Source organism: Stylophora pistillata, chromosome 5, assembly GCF_964205215.1.
Source record: "Stylophora pistillata chromosome 5, jaStyPist1.2, whole genome shotgun sequence".
Classification (NCBI taxonomy): domain Eukaryota; kingdom Metazoa; phylum Cnidaria; class Anthozoa; order Scleractinia; family Pocilloporidae; genus Stylophora; species Stylophora pistillata.
In genome coordinates this window covers 40,320,885-40,344,104 of record NC_142523.1, presented here as the reverse complement: position 1 = coordinate 40,344,104, position 23,220 = coordinate 40,320,885, and the positions used below count along the sequence as shown (strand labels likewise).

The 23,220-nt window shown below is 37.9% G+C and overlaps 1 protein-coding gene across 1 annotated transcript; it reads right to left on the bottom strand.

Annotated features, from left to right (window-relative positions):
• Nucleotides 1-6,050: 6,050 nt before the first annotated feature.
• LOC111335749 (histidine ammonia-lyase-like) lies at nucleotides 6,051-22,489 on the bottom strand. The gene is made up of 24 exons (XM_088759921.1): nucleotides 21,982-22,489; nucleotides 20,946-20,994; nucleotides 20,316-20,352; nucleotides 19,320-19,394; nucleotides 18,617-18,689; nucleotides 17,359-17,425; nucleotides 17,117-17,154; nucleotides 16,847-16,925; nucleotides 16,415-16,461; nucleotides 15,835-15,974; nucleotides 15,146-15,193; nucleotides 14,997-15,048; nucleotides 14,350-14,445; nucleotides 13,996-14,091; nucleotides 13,485-13,543; nucleotides 13,022-13,102; nucleotides 12,289-12,354; nucleotides 11,492-11,570; nucleotides 10,824-10,874; nucleotides 9,783-9,818; nucleotides 9,575-9,709; nucleotides 8,315-8,423; nucleotides 7,619-7,688; nucleotides 6,051-6,837 (listed from the first exon to the last, which is right to left on the bottom strand). Exons 1-24 carry the CDS (start codon nucleotides 22,211-22,213, stop codon nucleotides 6,688-6,690), a joined length of 1,965 nt encoding a protein of 654 aa, XP_088616047.1. The 5' UTR covers nucleotides 22,214-22,489; the 3' UTR covers nucleotides 6,051-6,687.
• Nucleotides 22,490-23,220: the final 731 nt, after the last annotated feature.

Sequence of the window (23,220 nt, the reverse complement as noted above, 5' to 3'; positions counted from 1 at the left end):
AACTGTACAATACACTGTGTACTGAACAATGTACTTAATTGTACAGTTTAGAATTTTTACACCCAGGAGTACATTTTTTTTTAAACTTGCTCTGATACATGACTGGGAGCCATGAATACAGTGGGGAAACTGTATTGTTTTTTACATGTTTTATTGAAGTATCAGATGTAAAGAAAACATTTATTTTATCGTTACAGAGATACTTTGCTACAACATTGTTTCATTATCCAGAATGACTCTTCTTATAAGAGCCATGCGGGTTTTGCTGAGTAAACAGATTCTGACATTTTTGGGTATTAACAAAAACATAGGCAATGTTTTGGTCAGAAGTTCTTTTCAGACTAATGACTAACCAGGCACTTTTAAATGCGCTTGTGCACGATGCAAAACGTGTCCCTTCATGCACAACACTGATAAAATATCGGGACCTAAACGATCCATTAAGATCTCCGATCACTTCACGTGCACCTCCGCCAATGTAATCTACTGCATAACTTGCACTTATTGCAAAAAGATATACATCGGCGAAACAGGCAGAAGACTAGGTGACCGATTCCGAGAACACCTTCGAGACGTGGAAAGGAATGACAAAGACACATGGAAACCAGTCGCTAGACATTTTAATTTACCTAATCATTCTAAGCAACATATGGCAATCTGCGGTCTTTCCTTACACTTAGGTAGCACGGAAAGCTGTAAAAATCTTGAACAAAAGCTCATCTTTTAAAGCGGCAGTCTAAATCCCACAGGGATCAACGAACGCTTTTTATTCCACTAATCTATTCTTGTTTTTCTCGTTGCCATGTTCCCACCAATAACGTAGCTCCATTTTCTGCCTTTAAAAGCACACACAACCCACAATTCCTCTATTCGCTTCGACGAAGGGCTAACGCTCGAAACGTCAGCTTTTGTAATCGTTACGGTGGCCAATTTACTATAATTTCAACTTTGTTGATATATCCAAATTATTTCGTTACCCCCACCGACGCAGCCCCAAACAGTTTCTTTCGAAACTATCAGCCTTTATTCTTTTTAAACTAGTTGCTCTACATGATGATAAACTTTTGGGTTATAGATTATGGGGTCTTCTGATGGCCTCTGAAAGTAGTTGTCTTAACGATGCGATTTAAGGAACCGCTAGTTTTTTGGAATTTTCATTGAAACGTTTTACTCCTGACTGATACCTTTTTGTACCAATCAATCTGTGATTTGTTGTAGGAGTTCATTTGCCTCAACGCCAATGGTCGTAGGTTTCGCTGCGAAGGAACATGTGAGTCCCTGGTAAAACAAATTGAAGGTGGAGTGGAAAATTATTTCAAATGTCAGTTAAGGTTTCAACAAGAAGGTCGTGTTGAAGAGCATACCATAAAAGTGATCCCTGAGTTTCAATCTGAGGAGGTAATGTTCTTTGTACTTGACATGATCTATTTTCAAAGATAGCAACTTAAGAAAAAAACCCAAAACACAAAGTTAATGAAATCTGACGTTGCTTCATCTCCCGTAGATTCACATACATCTTATCGACCTTACCATAACCGGTTGAAGGTCGATTTACCGGTACTTGCGGAAGAAATGTCTTTGCTTATTAATGAGCTCCCTAGTTTATATTCGCCCTTCCAGTTATAGGCCAATGTTCTTAGTGAAGAGTACCTTTAATGTATACTCCTCCATAATTTTCTCCAGTTCAAGCCACATCAATAGAATAGTCACTAAACCTAGTGAAGATATTGGAAAAAATTACCGTCACGTCCAATATCGTGAAGGTGGAAGTCCCTGATTAACCTTGAACCGTACAGCCAGGTTCCTAGTCTTTAACTTTTGGTTTTTCTTTTCGTTTAAAGTAATCAACTAATATATCAAAATATAATTTTCATATGAAACGGTTTATTTTTGCACCACCTATATGTCCCTCTGAATATTGAAATTGTTAAACTCCGTATTTCTCTGGTGTAAGAACCATTTTTCAACTTTTAATTGCTTCGTGTGGTTTTAGTGACCGGAGCCTGTAAAGGGCAACTTTGACGAAAAATCAAAAACTCCTTCAGTTATCTTCGTCGTCGTCGCTATGGTTACCATCATGAGGAAAAACAGTGAATCTTCAAATTAACTATCCCCCCAATAATAACCCAAGTCAATTATTCACTTATAAAGTTTTATCGTAAAATTAAATGACTCTCAGATAATTATAATACATATCAAACGAGCGTGTAGTATACATAATTGCATCTTGAAATGGAAGGGAAGCCTTAATATAAAGCAGTCTTATTCGACGAGTCATAACCAGGAAAAATTTATTGACCTAAAAGGTACAAGAAGAACAATTTTAGAAGCCTCTCTTATTTATTTATTTATTTGATTTCTTTTTTAAGATTCAGTTGGTGCATATAAAAGTACCTCAAGTGGCGGCAGTTATTCTTCCTCCTTGCAACTTGTTGGTGAAGACGATTTAGTAACCGAAAAGATATGCTGGGATATCAGCCAAGAAAAAGGAAGTTCTTGGAAAAATCTCCTGCGGAAACTCGGCATGAAATCAGTATCCATTGAACAATTAGAAGAGAACTACAATAAGGCTGGAGTGGCTGAAGTTTGTTTCCAAGGCCTTTTGATAAGGATGAGAAATTCTGGAGGGAAAGCAACACATAGTAGACTGCGTGAAGCGCTCCCTTCACCTCGTATGGGTCGTTCTGATTAGCTAAAGCAAATTCCTGTTAAGATCGTTTAAATAAATGCAGCAGCGGTGGAGGTTAATGTAGATTTATGTTGGATGCAACTTCAAACAGTATAGTGATCGATGTAGTGCGAAAATGTTCTTCTAGCAAGTAGACTGAAAGGCAATGCTCTTACAGAAGTCTGTTAGTGCTGTTGGTCCACCAACGGCTTCGGAGTGTTAATTATAACCCTCTAATTTTTAGGTGATCACATGTATCATGGTGTGCCGGGCTTTGTTTACAGTAATTGTCACTTACTTCAGTTGACCTAAATTTCAATCAGCTCTCAGTTGGTATTTTAAGTATATAAATAGACCTCGAGTCTCACCGATAACTTACCTTTGCAATCGTCATCGTTAAAATTAAGATCTGGTACATGGTGGAGTTAAAGAGTAGAGGTTTAAGAGTTGTAGAGTGGTTACAAAGTAAAGTTCAAATTGTGTTTTAAAAACATCTACTGCCATAGAATAAAGTGTCTGCTCTAGTTTTGAGACTTATTACATAGTCTATACGTGATATTGATATTATATTCGCATATAACTGCTTCTTTGGACTATCGATGAACAGTTTGTATATCTCAGTGACAGGTGGACGATAGTATATATAAACACATTGTTGTAAAATTTTGTTGATGGAATGTTTTTCCATTGTTTCAACCATTGCTTAATTAAATTAAGTCTTTAACAGGAGTTTAAAAAACTAGTCATTGACAGACAACTTCTGCCGACAACAATCTACATTATCATTGCTTCACCTCAAAACACCATTTAACATCCCTTAACGTTTTGCTCCAGAAATACCGTAAGACTGGCAGCAAACCTAAGAATCAGCAAAATACAAACAAAAAAAGCGTTGGCAACACTATAACAAAGTGGTTAAAACAAACTAGAACTAAGGGTGTATCTAATAATGGTAAAAAGTATGTTGAATATTATGTAATGCTATGTATTATGTATGATATTTACTATAGTATAATCCGAAAACCTACCCATCCACCCACCAATGTAAGAAAATACTATATGGATGCATTAAAACTATTAGAGATAAAACTCAAGTCTATGTTGTGAATTCTGTGAATTGCGTACTATATATTGGGATAATAATTCTTTGACATACTTGCCTGAACTGGCTCAGTGTAAGGCATATTTCCAGTAGACTTCTGATGTGTTAAGAATGCTTTAAAATGATTTGGTCAGTTGTTCTCTAAAGTGACTGGCCTAATAGCTGTTTTGAACTTCTTGAAGAGTTTTTCCCTAAATCCTTACATTTTCTTTACCTACAACCTGACCACAATTTACGTAAGTCCTCTATAAGATGATAATACTTGCTAGAATTTTTGGGGCAGCTTTATGTTTCTGACTTTGATGATCATAATAATGCTAATTGAGTAATTTCCAGGAAATATACAAACAGTTCATAGCTAAAGAGTTTTCATGATAATGAATTAATTAGGAGAGCTTTCGATGTTATCATGCTAAAATTATTTTAATAAGTTAAGATCACACCTTGTGATCAGTAATTCCCAGGAGTTCTGTGTTGAAATTTAAAGCAGACTCCTTTAATATCATTGTCACAAAATGATTCTATAGTTCATGAGTCTGTTTGTGTTTAAAAGACATTTTCTGCACTGCAAGTGTTTAACACACACCAGAACAGTTTGAAATAAATTAAATGTTTGACTAACTGTTTAAGCAGAATGGAGAGAAGGATAAAATTATTTCCTCATTCTTCCCCCCCCCCTCCCCCACCCCTTTCATAACAAAGCAGGGAAAAGGCAAACTGTTTGTACGTTCAGAGGCTTGTCATTAATACTTGTGGGACCACAAAGCGAGAGGTCACTTGTCTCCACTAGACTACAGAAAGAGCCACTGCTATTATTACGGAATCTCAGGTTTGCAAATTTTCTACGCCAATGCAGAGCCAACAACATCAGCACAACCAATATGTTGTAATAGGTTATTCTACAGTTCTTTTTCATTTATCTTCCCCCTCTGTTACCCATAATTATTTTCAATACTTTGGTCAATAATAGCCAGCATTTAATCAGCAGCTCTTGGGTAGACAATGCTTGTTTCATGCATAACTTCACGAAGTAATGATCAACTTTCAAAACTGAGGCAATTTACACATCAAGTAAAGCTACATTTCTATAGCAAGACACTTTATAGCAATACTATCATAAACACTAGTTTAAATGTTGATCAGTGGCATAAATGCAGAACAAGATAGACAAAAGCAGACAGGTGACTCTGATAGTAACATGGATCCCCCAATAAAAATTAACAAAGTAAAAATTGTACAAGTACGAACATGAATAAGGTACATGTATCTCATTCAGTATCTGAGCAATTGCACAGCCACCCCTCCCCTAACCTAACATTAACCTTAACTTGCTGTTGGCTGACTGTTGTTCGGTAATTGAGGAGGGGTTGGTGCACAGTTGCCTAGATACTGATACTGATTCAAAACATGTAACAAGAAGGTAAATAAATAAGGTAGGAGGCTTGTTTTCCTTTTCACAATGTTCTTCAGAGCCATGCTTTGGCTTAAATGTTCTAAACATGGAAGCATTACCTTGGAAAGAGAAAAAGAAGTCCTCTGTCTATTTCTCTTTGTTAAATGATCTCTATGTCGTAACTCCTTCTCCATTAACATGTCTGACAGCACTTCCACAGACGTCGTAGAGCCTTAGGCGAGTTTCGGAAGTAAATGCACATAGCAAATCGTTTCGAATTCAGCTCCTTGTGACACGTACAATAAAAGGACTAAGTTGGGCTGGAATGATAAACTTATATTTGTGGAAACAATACAATCTTAGCGAAGAGTGGAGTCAAGTAAGGGCAAGTTTTTGAAGGAACGGTGGTGCTGCGTCGTTGGGGGTAGTACAAGATAATTCGGTTTTCATGATAACCCAAGTTGAAGAAGTAAATTAGACACAGTAAAGAAGTTTTAAAGCTGAAATTTCGAGCGTCAGCCCTTCGTCTGAGTGAAATGAAAGAGGGAGGGCGAGAGCAAGAAATGAAGAGCTAACGTTCGAAACCTCAACTTTGGAAATCTTCACGATAACTAATTTACATTATTGACTCAGTCGATAAAGCCAAATTAAATCATCTCAACAGAAGTGGATTTCCTCGACACTTTGATCTAAAGATAATTTTTTCTCTGTTGTTGTTTGCTTGTTTAAGTTTCTTTTCTTTCTTTTTTCGTTTTTGTTTGCTTGGTTTTGTTTATCGTCTCAAGGAAGTGCCAGATTGAAGGGAGTGCGAAAACATCAACAACCCATTTAAAATTTCTACACTGCAGTGGACGAGTTTAAGAAAAAAATATATATTGATACCTGAATTTAACGACTTTTGCAAGAACGATATAATGTTCTTCTAAGTCAACCATTAATAACGAGCATGAATAGTTGTTCCTAAGCTAAACAAATAAACAGACAAACAAGCAACAAAAACAAACCAGAACTGAGACTGTTACTAACAAATGTAAACAATTCCTTATCAAAGATTTTTAAGAAAATTTAAGAAAGCAAATCCATTTTTAAAAAACCTTTGCAAGCCAACGAGCTTCTGTCAGGGAAAATGAATGCATTACATTTTAACTTAGCTTAGATTTAAAATGCACTAACAATCAAAATTGTACTTTAGATCAACCGCACTATGATACGGAAATCTTTTCTGAGCCTTGAGAGAAAAAACTCTTAACCTCGTAACCAAGCATTGAGTTAATAAATGAAAATTCCTGATTAAAATTTGATTCAGTGAATGCTTTCTATAAAGCCATATTTACCGCCGGTAAATGAATACTGAACACTCTAAATTACTCAACATGCTCGATCACTTAAAGTGTAGCCTGCGATTCGGGACACTAAAACAGCAGGCTTGACTTATCCCAGATTTGATCGCAAAGGCTTTTCATTTGGAGAAAAACTTTCCGCTACATGCAACGTCCACGACACTACTACATTTTAGCATTCCATTCATTTCCTATTTAGCTTGATCTCTTTAGGTGGTGGAGGGTCATCCAAAAAAGCCCTTGCAGTAGGAGACAGATTGTTACTTGGGACTTCCTGTTGACATCCAGTGGTACTTTGGTAATGCGTTATATATGATAACACCACTTGCCAGATCTGCAAGGGTAAAAGTAGAAAGGTCAGTCTTAGATGATTAGTGGAGTTTCCCTTGACCATATGGTAGACAGGCGCTATTAGTCATTGCCACACCCTTAAAAATACCCCTGAAAGACTAACACAATGGGTAGGGGGATGCTATGAGAAACAAGAGGGTTATCTCTTTTTCATGGGCAATGATGGCGTTTCTTGAAGCAAAAAACAAACAAGCAAACGAACGAGCAAACCAACCAAGCCACCAAAAACAAACCAACCAAAATTCCAAAACTAAATTAGTGGCTATGGTTGACTCAGGCTTCGCCCTCATCGATAATCACTTGACAGAAATCTCATACTCTAATTGTTTGGAAGCGAAGCGAGGCCAATCAGATTGAAGCATTTGTGATAGAAAGCAACAACCCCGTACAAAACTGTTTAGACATTTCAATGCAATTTTTAATTTCCCGCCACGCAACAATCGTTTCCAAAAGGAACAAACTTGCCCCCCTCCCCACCCCTAGTACAATGTTGTTGGGGCTTAACAGCTCAAGCATGCATTTCTTGTGTTACCGCAAACAACATTGCAATAGGGGAGGGGGGGAAACAATCTTTGAATTTGCGACGGTTTTGCATATTTGTCAGGGTGAGTGCAAAAAATAGCTATTTTTGTAATGTGTCTCAACAGGTTTTGTCCGAGGTTGAAGCTAGTTACTTTAACTGTTTTCATGGTTGATTCAATCAGGAGTCATCCTAAAGCATGTTCCGATTTTCAACCAGCACTTTGACAAACTTTTACATGTACCTTTCCTTCTTTTACAAGCTTCAAAACAGCCTCAATGTCAGGCGCCATGTATCGGTCTTTCTCCCAAGGCCTAAGGGGCAAAGAAAAAAACAAGAAAAAAAAAAGGTTTGAACTCTGCGATTGGTCAAGAGGTCTCGTGCCACCCTCTCCACCAATCAGATGCGAAACTTGCGTAAAACTCCAAAAGCCAAAATAGAGGCTAGAGTCCGAGCTCCGTAGAACATTATGTAATTAAAATGATCATAACATTTGGTTTGAATAAAACTCCAAAAACTTGTTAAAAATTCCAAACTGAGTGATTTGAATAAGTGTGAAGGAAAACTCAATAACAACAACCAAACTGAAATCTGTAAAGAAAAAAAAAAAAACAGACACGCGACAGAAGTGTCCACGTCGGTTTCCAATGTCAAGGCCAAAGTTCCCTGACGTGATTGGCCAATTCACGGAATCATGCGCGCCACGCGTCAAAAGAAAAAAAATTCGATGGGGAAGAGAAAGGGAAAAAGTGAAATTTAAATTTCAAAGCGAAAGAGATTTCCTACAACTTGTACCGATCGTTACTTAATCATTCACGTTTTCCATTTACTCTCGTATATTTCCATTTGTTCTTAATGGGCTTTGTAATAATTTTCTTTTTGTTTTTGTCTAAGGATACTTGATGGAGATATGCTCTAAAGTAAAATGAATAAAACTTACTTTACAACTTTCCGAACCAGTGAGTAAACAGCTTCTAAAGGCTCTGTTGTCTTTAAGGGCCGCAAAAATTCAATTCCTTGACAAGCTGCCAACAATTCGATAGCAAGGACTAAAGAAAGAGACGAAAAAAGTTCATAATGGTTAACTTCATTAAACAATTATAACAATAATAATGGTAACAATAATAATAATAATAATAATAATAATAATAATAATAGTAACAGGGGTGTAGCCAGGATTTTTCAAACAGGAGGGGGGGGGGGGGGTCACAGAGGCTACTCACCATTTACACCGCTGCTCTCCCACGTGTATCAACGGGCTCAGTCGTATTATCACAAATGGCTTTTACGGGCAAGATATTGTCGTGGCGTTTTCGCCACCTGAATATTGTAGGTTGTTTGCTCTAAAGAAGGCCTACCAAGGGGGTTCACGGGCACCCCATGACCCCCCTGGCTACGCCCTTGAGTAATAATTCTGATGTTTATTATAGTACATGGGCAAATGAAATAACGACAGTCATGTTGTGACATCAGGAGATGTAAGGGATAGCTGGACAAACGCTAAGAGGGAGGTACAATTATAATAACAATAACGATAATAATAATAATAATAATAATAATAATAATTATGATGTTGATTATAGTACATGGGCAAATTAAATAGCGACAGTCATGTTGTGATATCAGGAGATGTAAGGGATAGCTGGACAAACGCTAAGAGGGAGGTACTAAGTTTCTCTTCTAATATGCCGCTGCTCTGCTGTGAAATTTTTCGCGTACAGCATTTATTAAACTTCACAAAAGCCACCGGTTCGAACATTCGCTTATATGAGCTCTCTAACTTTGAAAGTCTACGATCATTAGTCGGGGCAAATGTTAACCACATTTGGTCAACGTTAGCTACACCTGTCAACTAAATGAGATAAAAAAAAAAAATAAATAAATAAAAAACAGCAAAACAATGGAAACAGACAAAATATGAAAAAAAAAAAAGGAAATAAATAAATTCCTTTAACACCGGAATAACTTCATTTATCACCCAAAGATCGAGCACATAACTGTTAATTGTATCAATCTGCATTATGGGAGCAATACCATGCTTGCACTGAGGGTGCTATAGATTATATAACCCTATTTCATTAAACTTTCAGCATACGCAATAACATAGCTCTCTGGCTCCCACAATACCGCCCTGCCGTAAAAGACAATCAGGCTTCCTTTCCTATCCATACACACACACACAAAAAAAACATGTTCTCGCCTTTTTCCACATTCTTAACCACGTTAAGAGCTTTTCTGGCGGAAAATCCTCCCATGGACACGTGATCCTCTTTGGCAGCTGAAGTAGACAACGAGTCAACTGAGGAGGGGTGGCAAAGGACTTTATTTTCTGAAACTAAAAAGAAACAGAAGTTAGCCATAGCAAAAAATAAATCATCATAACACTTGTTTAAAAATATCTCCCCTACCTAAAGATGCAGCGGTGCAGTGCGCGGTCATGAAACCTACGAGGAAAAAAACAAAAATTAAACGGTCAGTGATATTTATACATTAATACTAGAGCAAATGCTAATCTAAATAATAGGCTGAGTTACGTTCGCATTTTGTTTGGTTCTTAATAATAATCTAACTAATAATCTATTGAAGGATCGACGCATAGATGACTTCACCATAAACAACATTTTGTTTTTCATCACGAAAAACAAATAGATTCTATGTTGCCGCAGGTCTATAGAGTGATAGCTTGCAGGAGAATTCAAAATGTGGTGTAAACATCACCGAGTGACACAAACGGCTACAACTCGTGTTCCCCTTTCTTGTTCTTAATGATAATGGTAACGACAATGATGACGATAATGATAAAATTAATCGAGTTAATACCATCAAATATATTGGATAAGGAGATCAGGATGAAATTACAAAGATCAAACCCCACTGGAAGTCATAAAACACATGATCCATTCTTATCGAATTTAATTTAATTTGCTAATTTACTCCATTTTCACTGCATTAATTTGCAGTGGGGAAGGACTAGAAAGGAACATAGGAACCATTCGTGCTAGTCTTCCTTCCCACCCATCCCACCCCAGGGGAGGGCATCCATCACACAGCAATCTCGTGTGTGGGAAATTAACGTCTCCTACCCCAACCCTGCAGGAAACGGGATCTAAACGTCTAAGAGGTGACAATGTCCTCCCCTTTAGCCTTAGCTCGCCCCCTTTAAAAAGTTTTGAGCTGTCCCTCAAAACATTGATAACTGTAATATATGTCAATAAGTGAGGCGGCTTATCAGTCGGTCAGTCGTTGGTCGGTCTTAAAATCTAAAGGGTAATGATGTCTTCAACTTTAGCTTAAGCTCGCCCCTTTTACATAGTTCTGAGCTGTCCCTCAGTCCACCAGTCAGTCGAGTCATCGATAATTATGTCAGTAGGTCAGGCGGTCAGTCGGTTAGTCGGTCAGTCAGACACTCCAGTTTTCTGCCCCATCGTCAGCTAGTTAGGAACTATTACCGGAATTGAAACCTCCGTCCTTTACAAGAAATGCTGGGAGCTCACTGAGGGCTGCAAAGACAAAATAAAAGTATGTACGAAAAAGCTCAAAAGTGATGAAATGGTACGATCGTGCGACCACATTTTCTCGGCTTGACGGGTTTCTGCTATTTTATAGTTACGGGACTACGCTGCGCACGCTTCGTGCGCTCCGAGCACCGCGAATATTACAGAAAGTAAGGTGGCCATTTGTGCGCCTTAGTGCAAACGGATATTCCTGTAAGCTCCTGTAAATGTGTCAAATGTGTGGACAAGGTGCGTGTTCAATCTATTGAGTGCGCTTTACTTTACATTGTTGTAGGAAAGAAAGAGTTTTGAAGAATTTTGACTTGTAGGTAGCTTAATTTCCTCAGCCTTTGAAGTTGCAAAGAAGGTAGCCACAACATGCAGTATACATTGAAATAGTCCTTGTTCAAAATTAAACAGATTACTGAAAAGTAATCGAGATAAAAACAATTTCCGCATTTTGAATGGCTAAAGCAAGATCATGATAGCACAAGGTTTGTGGTGTCCAAAGTTTAAATTCAACGGCTCGAACTTCCATAAAAAGAGCAACTAAACACTCTCGAGTCGAGACGACCGTTTGCAATCAACTCCCTGTATGTCCTTCAACTTTCTGTGATTCTTACCTGGATTTACGAGTCTTTCTATTCTTCTTTCGCTCATGTTAGCCAACTCGTGGACACCAATAGCCAGATAATCAAGCACCTAACCAACGAAAATAAAACGTAAGCTATTAGTTCTTTCAGCATTTTTGTTTAGTTTGAGCTAACCGCCATTTTTTGTTTACTTTGAGCCAACCGCCATTTTTGTTTAGTTTGAGCTAACCGCCTCCCGGTTAGCTCAATGGATAGAGCGCTGGGTTCGAGCCCCGGCCGGACCAACACTCAAGGTCTTAAGATAATTGAGAAGAATTTGCTACCTTTCTATAACATCAAGAAATGGTTAGATATTCTAGTCTTCTCGGATAGGGACGAATAAATGAAGGTCCCGTCTCCTGCAGGGTTAGGGTAGGAGACGTTAATTTCCCACACACGAGATTACTGTGTGATGGATGTCCTCCCCTGGGGTGGGTGGGTATATAGGGCGCACTTAATTTGGAGCCTCGCTCTGTTGTGCAACCCTCACCACACTCTGGTGAAAGTGATTAAATAAATAGTTTTGTTAGCCAGTGAGTTGGTAAGTTAGTTAGTTTGGTACGAGGTACGAGGCTTCAGTGAAGTCTTACTGAGGACAAGAATTAAATAAAAAATAAAAAAACGCAAAAGAAACGGGAAAAAATCGAAAACAAACAAGAAAACAAACGTAACTAAACAAGCAAAAATAAGTAAAAAATCCGAGCAAAATACTATAGAAAGAGAACAATTAAAATCAGTGTTAAACTTTGACAATGTGTAAGACATGTCTATGACATCTCAGATGATACCTTGGCAGGATATTCGCCGTGAAAGTTTCCGCAGGACAAAACCTCTCCACGTTCAGCAAAGACAATCTGATTAACATGGATTAAGTTTACTATCTGGAAATGTTTATATTAATTGACTAACAACCAAACATTTCCATCACATTTTAGTTGTCTAGCATACCATTCACCCGATACCCATCATCATATGATGCGTAGGTTCTACTTATTTTCATCGGCTGAGGAACCATCACATGACTTGCATAACTGCCCTCAAGTAAGAGTCTGGTAATCGTAAGCATCGTCCCATTATGCTTCGCTGCAAAGAATATCGTGCCCCTAGTAAGTAGTAATTGGCCCTTTCTATTGAAAATAGAGGATCACATTCCAAAGTTATTTCTAATGATTACTATGAAAAAAAAAATCAACAACAAGAAAAACAACGATAACAACAACAAAAACGATAACAATAACAACAATTTTTGAAATCAATTGCTGATTTTGGAGATGGCAGAAGATCGTTACTCGTAACTGTCGATGCAAACCATACATTTTTGTGGTAGAGTGAGCCGAATCTAGTTGGTTGCACACCGAGTAAAGAGCTCTCGTTCCCAAAAATAGCCATGCTTGGCTTAGCTTAGTGTTATGAAAAGTGTATTTGTTATGTATCGCATTTCAGTATTCTTAATGTAAAACATCCAAAAGCCTCTGCACTCATTACGTGCCTATAGAGATGGTTTACTAAGCTGAAGGATACAGGATTGTCTGTGGCACTGTTCATCTCAGTTGTGATCACATCCTGTACGAAATCGATGGTATCATTTGCAACCCCATGGACCTATAGAATAAACAGCAACTACACGTTGGAAGAATTACAGGACAAATTTTCACTGACAATTTTCGTTGCCTGCCATACTCTTCTCAAGACGTCAAAACCCAGAAAACGTCGAGTTTAAACCCATTCCCCCAGAAAATAAGAAAAAAATAAAACTTAAAACAGAATGAAAGAAAAAAGATAAATAAAGAACATAACCACAGGCGTGTCGGTAGTAAGAATTTTCCTCTTATTTTGCATATTCACCCCGTTTCCCTGTTAATATTAATCTTGTTGTATCATTGCGATGATGAAGCCTGAACTTTCATCAAGGTTTTTTTTTTCTTTTTTTTAAGAACAAAATCCAAGTTAAATGGCCTGTGAAGCTAACTGTAACGCGTCTTACCTGCGGGCAGCAGCGTAAAGTGTACGCGTCTTGGACGCGGTTGCAGAATCTGTGACTCTCTGATAACACATAATAAATATGAATGAGGTACTTGCTTAAGAACAAAACCTAGTTACAATAATTTCATCAGCCAAATGCTAATTTAGAGAGGAGAACGAAAACTATTGTGAACGTTATCGTCATTTCCAGGCTTTACGCTGGCATCAGAAAGACAGGGCACCCTGGGGCTGGGAACTAATGCACTGACAATTCTTAGATTTTGACGAAACTGATCTCGTCTTTACCATTCGCTGTTTGGCCGTGAGATAAAGACACTAGATCGAGAAAATAAAGTCGAGGCTTCCTTGAGAACTTCCAAGGAGAAACATTGTGAAACGAAACTCTCGTCTTTTTAAACAGCTGTTTCTAAGAGGCCTCACCAATTTTTTTTCTGGTGGTAATCTAAGAAACTGAACCTGGGTTATCGCTCAAAAATATAACTTTGGTGAATAAACGTAAGATCTATACTTGCCTGCTATTTCTGACGGATACACACTTGAGTGCAGAAGAGAGCGCAGTCTCTGAGCGACACGACGCTGGCCAACGTGGGGGCGCGCTCGTTGGATTGCTGAAGGTTCCAAATGAATTGGCTTTAAAAATATTATACTGAACTTTGTGCTTTATAAAGAGGACCCAAATTTTAAAAAAACGTTTTGCTCCACTCAATAGATAGTACAAATAGTGTCGCACAAATAGTGTCACACTAGTGTCTCCTGAACAGTACGAATGAGCAACACTCACAAAACGCTTGTGACATTGTAACGATAAATCTTTCAAGTTAATCTGTCGGTGGCTGGGAAATGAAGCTCTATGTAATAATACTTACAAACATCAAAGGCTCGTGTGGTTCCCTTCAATACTTCAATTGACATGGCGGCAATTATATCGGCCTGCCTCGCAATCATACGAGAACGTTCCACAGCTAAATAAACAAAAGAAAAAGAAATTTGGAAATCATAGTTCTGACACGTCGCTGTGCAAAAATCTAATTATAACTAACGGCTGAATATGTTGTTAAAAATATGATCCGGTCTTCGAGTGATTTTATTGTATTAATAATAGTTCATAAGTCCAATACTGCAAATTCGTTTCTTTAACTTTAACCAATGTATTCGCCGCCGAAGTCTTTTCCAACTGGCGAGCGAAATAACTCCTGAGCTAAGTAAGTTTTGGGTCACTTCACTTTATGATTGGCTCGACCAATCAGATGCACATGAAAAAACAACCGCAGCTACCACCTTCCACCCTCACGTTTTCCCGCACTTCAGGAGACTTCTCTTTGAATTCTCATTGGCTCTCTATGTTTTCTGTTGCTCTGATTGGCCCTTGTGATTATTTAGCTTGAGTTTTAAGGCACGCGATTAAAATTCACCTTACGCATGCGTGAACCTTTTTCAGCTTGCCAATGGCACTTAGAGCATAAGACACATAAAGAAAGAAATAACAAAATTAAATGTTACTTTCCATTTTTACCTTCAGCACCAAGAGAAGTTATAAACTGAGTACCGTTAATCAGAGCAATCCCCTGAAGAACAAAAGAAACAAAATACGTTAACAAATCTCTTCTCTTCGTGAATGATAATTGATATACGAGTAAAGAAAAAAGTAAGTAAACCACCTACCTCTTTCGTTTGCAGCTGTAAACGATCCAACCCATGAGCCTTTAGAACCTGCCATGGTAACAGTTATTAAAATTACTCCTAAAGCGCTTCGTAAGACACTGAATAGTGTAAGGTCATTAATAGTACTTGTTATTAAACCTAAACCTTTTCACTGCCAAGATCGCATTAGTAACTCTCCCTACTGCCTGCCATATAATCGTATGATGTTACTTAAGAAAATGTGGTATTTGATCAACTAATGATCCCTTAGTTTTTCTTTACTCTCGTCATCTGTCTGCTTGATATTGTATTGACAATGTAAGGTCATTTATGGGAGTTTAAGTGTTGATGGAAAGAAACACGAGCACGAAAGAAGGAACACAAGTGAACGAGAAGCGCTACAAAGTATTGTAAACGAGTTTCAGGGTGTTTGCAAATGTAGATGTGATGAAACGCTTACGGGTACGCGTTGATCTAAGCCTGATATGAACCAAAAGCACTGTTTTTATATTTGGAAATTCCTTTCCTTTCCCGGGTTCAGATGATAACCAACTCTTGGTTTATTATCATGAATAAAACACCATTGTAATTATTGTCATCAATATTATGATCATAGTAGTTATATTTTCAGGTGTTCATATGGAAAAACCTAAACTTTTTACTACAATTAAATACATTTGCAAAAACGCTCGTGCGTCATTATCTGTTACCAAGGCAGCATCCGCCCAGCCACTTTTAGGACTCCACATCTGCCCCTCCCCCATTAATCCAAGCGCCAGATGAGATAAGGGGGCTAAATCGCCGCTTGCCCCCACTGTCCCCTGCTCAGGAATCCATGGGAGACATGATTCTGTAAATAGAGAGTGAGAGCGCACACGTGCAAGACTGGGAGCTGTTACTGAAGGTAAGAGGTTAGGCGTGCACTAAAGCTATGTGGACCATCGATTCGAAGCTTATGCTGGTCTTTAATCCTCTAACTCTCACTTACTCTAATCAGTAATTCTCTCCTCTAGCCTCTATGCATTATCTTGTAAATTAGTTACAAGAATATGATGTTAGATCAAGACAGTAACTTCTACCCGGTAAGTTTGAGTATTCTCGAGACCTGTCTGCTGAATGTTGTGTGGATGTTAATCACTTCTGGGGGCTAAATAGTTAAGCATAACTTGTCTATCGTAAGCAAGCTTGGGACTATAAAAACGTTGTGGGGAAACTACTTTAAATTACTGAGAACCAATAAAACATTTAAAGGAAACATGTCGCTGTTTGTGAAAATATTTCCACTCATACCATTAAAGGCTGCCACAAGCTGTTTTAACGTCTTGAGTGAAATTCCACTGAAACATTACAGAAGGACAAAAGTCAAGTGATAGCGCAAAGGAGGTGCAAAAGGCGGTGAGCGTTTTCAGGGGTGGAAAATAAAGGTTGTGGGTTGGGCCTTTGCGTAGTGCATTTTAAGTCAATGTTTTCTTGTAATTCAGGAATTACTAAGTACCAATTTTCCCATATAATCGCAAACAGCTGAAAGATGTGGAGAGAACGATTTCTCAGAGTATTAGATCGTACAGATCCCTAGTATTTTGCCTCGTAGGAGTTGGACAGCTTTTTCCACTGTCACCTTCTCGACTACAACTGGAGGACAATCGAGGGGGCGCTATTTTGGTTTAAAACGCGTATAAAAAGATATGTATGTACAACATGTGTATGAAATGTTTAACCAACCTGTGGCCTTTCGCTAAACCATTGATCCTCAGTGCAAAGAGCATCCGTGTGCGTTTCGTTGACAGAGGTCTGCCCACACCTCGGATTGAAGTAAAGATAACTCGTAAAGAAGAATTGATCATGAAACGTCTTACTTATTGCCCAGAAATTTTGAAAAACCTTTCGAGTACTTTAAAGCTGTTGCCGCCATTCTTCGACATTTGCCATATATAGTCATTTTTAATCACTTAACAATGCCTATTTTTACAAAAGTAGATTGGCTTTTCGTACCTGCAGCGTGCGATCTTACGACATTCTCTTGGAGTTCCCTTAAAAAATAGTATTAGAGAAGTAATTGATAAATAATTAAAGTGAAAAATATATGATTTAAAAACAGGTGGGAAGAAAATAACGCGGCTAAATCATACGGCTTGGAAGAAATTGATATGCCGAGCTATGATAGCGATTTACTAATGCGTTATTGTATAATCTTGTTCAATCAAAAGAAGGAATTTATGGAAAATGACACTTACTCAAGTTTGTCTTTGGGTATCGCTACCTTTGAAAACATTCCGAAGCCGGTTGTCACGCCATACATCACTAAATGAGAATTAAGGAATCAAAACTGACTATACGGTCTGTCAGACGAGTTTAATTAACAAAGAGTTAACATCACAGCGCACACTATTTAGTTATGGATGCGCGAGGGAGGTTGCTAAGCACTGAAGAAGCGTAAGAGTCGCTCGAGGCGATAGCCGAGGGAGAGTCCAACTTCTTGAGTGCTTAGTAAACCTTCCATGTGCATCCATAACTCAATAGTGTACACTGTGGTGTTTACCTTGAGGGCCACTAGTTACTCAGTTGAAATACTGTCCCGGGTTACCCTCGTTAAATAAAGTTGATTGATTGATTGATTGATTTGTTTTATAACACTCCCATAAAAAAAAAAACAACAACAGTTATTTGCGAGATATTTGCTTACTTTGAAACATCTACTCACGTCAGCAGCGTACATCCATGGGCAAATAGTAGACACTGATTTGACCTATCAGAGCGCGCGCTTTACGTGATTTTTGTAAAAAAAAAAATAGTTGACATTCCGGTTTTCCCTTCCGGCTAAATTCTCTGTAAGTTACTCAATAGGGACTTTAAGCAGTCAGGGTGGCAACGCCACGGAAGACGTCGGTTAAAAAATGATTTTCTTCTTTTAGTAAGAACTTCGAAAATGGCTGTTTGTGTTTACCGTCTCATAGGGCGCCAGACATCAAACTCAACATATTTGAATTTGAAAGTCCAAAAAATCTGTATATGATTCATCTTTCAAAGGAGCGAACCAACCTCTCTAAATACAGTGGTTACGAACTGCGAATGCCGCACAAACGAAGGAAAAATTGGAAGAACGGACTGCTTGTCAATAGTGCATTTATTCTGTATAGCAACTCAGTATTTCTGCACATAATTATTTAGAGTGCTTTTCGATTAAATGTCGCGAAACCAAACCAAAGTAATAAATAGCAAAAGCCAATCAGGAGAAAAGAAAATACCTTTCGGAGCCAATGAGAAATCAAAGTATAACTGACTAGACTGCCTAAAGCGCCGGAAACGCCAGCGACCAGGCCGTGATTTGTTTTACATCAGCATCTGATTGGTGGAGAAGGTGAGGTGAGTTTTCTGGACCAATCACAAGGCAGAACAGACCAAAACCAATGAAAACTCGCTCTAACTAGCGGTTAGAACTACAACGAATATCAATTTACCTAAACTATTTATCTAAAACAACTAGCTGATTACCTTTATTTTCTCGCACAATGCCATCCAGTAATTCCCTTGATTTGTTCACCACGTTTTCAGCTTCTTCCGAAAGCTGAAAAGGAGATCAAACAAACAATCAAGGAAACACCATCAAGGGCAAAAGCAGGTAAAACAAGAAAACGCAAAAGAGAACAAGGAGACAACACAAAACATTATTTTGGTCAGCATTGAAACAGTACGATCAGCAAAAGATGAGCAATTTACAAGTTCATTTCTATAAAAGGTCTGCTAATCTAAATGATAAAAAACTTTCTTATGATGAAATAGCAAGGAGCAGTCCTCAAGCGGCCAATATAGATTATCATAGTAACTGTACATGTGACTGCTGACAATCAACAAAGTCTGTCGTTTTGTTTTGATTTTCTTTTTGTGAATAATTAAGTATGCAAGGCCATGAGCCGACATCCGTCCAAAAGAATCTCAAAATGGTGCAAAAGTTCATTTACTTAGTAAAGTTAAGCAGTTATCTACCAACTGATCATTTTCCACATTGAAGGAGTTTCAAAAACTTTTTTCATAAGCAGCTGCCAAAGGTGCAAGAGGCGACTGTGGCCGGAAAATGGGTCGTGAGGCCGAACCAAAACACTAGAGCCTGTCGAAGATGGCAGAAATCTTATTGACGGCGGAAGTAGGTTAGTAATAGCCTTTCAATAAAACATCAGTGAATGCAGTTTAAACATACCTTTATTTTGAACTTGCCTTCTCCCAGCGCAACGAGAGTTTCAGTGGACAACGAACAGCCATCAAGCTCTACGAACTGCAAAGTTCAGTAATTCAAAAGCGTTCATGGAGATATACCCGTCAGCAGTGTTACTTTGATAGACACCAGCAAATAGTCTTTTTTAACATTTAAAAATTGTATTCATTATAAGGTTTTTCATGTCCATTTTTCATGATACTTCTTAACAAGTTCAATTGTTTAACATCATTCACTTCCTTTTTACTCTTCAGTGCAGAAGAGGGTTAATTCAGTGCAAATAAAGAAACGACCCAGACATTCTGATTGGTCAGAATGATTGGTCAATGTCAATGTCAAGGTCCAAGTCAAGGTTAATGTCACTTGCAGGGTTTGAATAAACTATTATTGCACGTGATGTGCGCGCTTTTCTTATGCGTAGTTATGAGAAGCTACCTCGTATTTTTTCATGTTTATTATTAATAGATAATCACATGATTTTCTCGTGCAATTTGGAATAAGTAAGCACTTGTAAATTTTTTCAAAGACCACAATTTGCACTCGCCCTATATGCTCATGCAATTTTGTTAGTCTTTGAAAAAATTTACTCGTGCTTATTTATTTCAAATTGCACTCAAAATCATGTGATTACCTATAGGTATTGAAAATAAAAGGGAAAAGTTTCTGAAAGAAACTGTGATACTGAATCAGTGGGAGGTATAACAACATAATTTGGTTGATCAACTAAGTTGATAATATAAATTGGCCAACAAAAAGAGTGTCGATATTGACCTTTCGAGTGCTAGCCCTTCGTCAATTGCTATGACCAAGGACTACTTACACTCCTAACATCTTAAGAAATGCTCTAAATTATCAACTGAATTGATGAAACTACATTTTCTTGGAAATAAAGGAATGGTAGATGGATGGCATAATAAACCAAATTGCTTATTTTCAAATTCAGACTTTTTTATTTAAGAGATATTCAGCGAGGGAGTTCACCTGTTCATGTTTATGAATCTTGTCCGCCTTTTCTCTTCTGTGGTATTTGATTATAAGTTTAGAAATAACTCCTCTTTTAACAACAGAACTCATTGATGCCTCAAATCCTGCTATGAATGCAAAATGTTTGGAGACAAATGCATGAACACCCCCCCCCCCACCCCTTAAAAGAAAAATTTGGTCCAAAAAAAAAAATAAAAATATAACATCTTCATATGGTCCTAAATTCAAACAGGATGCTAGTGTAGGTAGGACGCTGATTACTCCAGCTCCCACTCCTCCCCTAAGGCTCCTTCCATGCAGGCCCTACCCCCCAGGGGAGATAATAAGATGCTGGTGAAAGTAGAACCCTGACTCCTCCAACCAAGGCCATCTCTATGGAGATAAATTTATGGATGAATGGTTACACCCTGCATTTGAACTGATTTCCCAGGTAGGTTATTGCTTTGTATGTAGTTCAATATGGAGTTAAAGAGGACTCTGTTAGAGTGAGATGTCATGTCCGAGAAAACAACTAATTGACCCAAACCTCAATCTTGACACAGTCTGAAGCATATGGATCTTAAACTAGCATAAACTCTACACACAAGGTAAAGTCATTTGAAATATTTATTAATGCAGCAAGGATACAAAATAGTATCTGGTGAACGTAAGTTGTTCTGTACCAAAGCTCCAACTTCTACACAAAACATTAGTAATCAAAATTTTAATCAATGCAAATTACCTATAACTTATTAATGGCTTAAGATGGATGTTGAAATATTATGATATGAAGATCAGTGTATCGGAAAATGAATTAATTGGCAATCAGGGGACACGAGCTGCATTATGAAACTCCTTTAACTAATTCGTGCAGTCTTAAGTTAAAGTAACCAGCTGAAAAGGTGTTTAGCATATAATCACTAAAAAAAAATGTAACTCATTAATGACCTGACTCCTTTCTCATCAGATGTCAATCACTCAAATCTCTCATTTCCATCACTTGCATAATTATGTAACATAACCTTAGTGAAAAAATTGAAACTAAAAAAAAATTGATTTGTATTAGTTAGGGGTAAGATTTTTCAAAGCCCGACACTCCATTATGCATAATTTTATAGTTAATTCTTAGATAAAGGAAACAATAGCGAATACACTTGATTAACGATTACGGCTTTGTTTTAACGGTATGGCGTTATGCAGAAATTTTCTAATTTTAGCACAACACTGGAAGAACTCTCCAACCAAACGGGGAATGGTTACTAAAGGTTCTAAAAATTGCCAAACTATAATATAAACAATCTAGACAGTACTACGAAAAATGTTTTCGTAAAAAAAATCCACCTTTAACTTTTCTGGACTTATACAGCTTTAGTAAGTTGACAGCTTGAAGTACCTCTAGTGTTCCTTTGAAATAAACGGTAAATATTTGGTCTGCAGTCATGCGTTTTATTGAATTTTGTAAGTCGGTATAAACTCGCCAAAGATCTGAAAATCTAGGTCAAGCAAATTGTTTGGAAGATCACACAAGGTCGAAGCGAGTGTAACTAATGCACGTCGAAAACCCTTTAGTTATGTTCCTTGCTTCACTTTGCAAGGGTGCGTTAAACATTAATTTCATCAAACGAGTGTCTTACATAAAGGACAAAAATTACATCATGCCAGCGTCAACATAAGAGCTACTCACCAGAAATATGAACGAAGTCGTTGTCGTTTAGAACTTCGTAAATTGAATCACTGGGATGCAAACTTCCTCCATTTTGAGCTAAAACAGCCTCGAAATCTTTACCATATTTTTCTGAGTCGTTTGTGTCGCTCGCCCGACGAAGTATCTCCTCGATAAGCCACTGAATTGGAGCTTTACCTTCCCCGCATGGAACAACAAACCATTTTCCTTTAAAACGAGCTAACACTCTCATAATTTCCCTGTTTTTCACTGCTCCGTTCTCGACTGTAATTTCGATTCGTGCGGGTTGTTTCCGATGATGAGGTTAAGGTCAATGGTACTGCGGGCGAATTGCAAAAGAAATGATGGCATCAAAAGAGCACAAGAGATAAAATTCTTGTTCGTTCAGTTCATGCAGTTATCATAACGAATTAACATCGTACGACAACTCACAGGCGGCATAGCGTAAAATATCGACTGGACTGGACTGGACTGGACTAGACTATTTTTTGGACGATTTTTTTGGACTATTTTTTGGACGATTTTACAAGAGGGGAGGCACACCTTTAGTACTCAGGGAGGGGTGGGTGCAGTCGACAAGTACTGAGGGAGGGGTGGGGGAAGAGTGTTATTACTCAGGGAGGGGTGGTAGGTGGTTGTAATTGTAAACACTCCTGGTTGATGGAGCTTTTACTCGATCGTAATAATTATTGATTGTTTTTAAACTGGCGCGCGGAAGGAAATTTAGTGGTGAACAATAAAAACAATAGAGTGTTTATGTCTCAGAATTATCGGTCTGATAGTTGCCCCTTGGAAATTTGATGTTCTTAAAACAAATATTTGCCCGAGAAGCACTGCATTGGTAGAGGGGATTACATGATGCTTTGGTTTTATCAACTGAGTCGATCATGTAAATTGGCTAACGTAAGGGTTTCTGAAGCTGACTTTTTGAGCGAAATTAAGAAGGGCTAACACTCAAACCCAGGCCTCCTATCACTCGAAACTTCAGCTTTGTAAACTCTTATGGTGGCTAATTTACACTCAGTTGATAAAATAAAATTAAATTAATAAAATTAATAAAATTATCCTAAGAAAAGTAAATTACGTTTGAGACTCGACACTGTGATCCAAGGCTAGTTAATTTTATTTCTCTATCATTGTTGTTTGTTCAAGTTTGCTTTGTTCGCTTTCATTTTCTTTATTCTTCCTTCATTTAGTTTTGTTTATTGTCTACAGGAAATACTAAATTAAAGGTAGTGC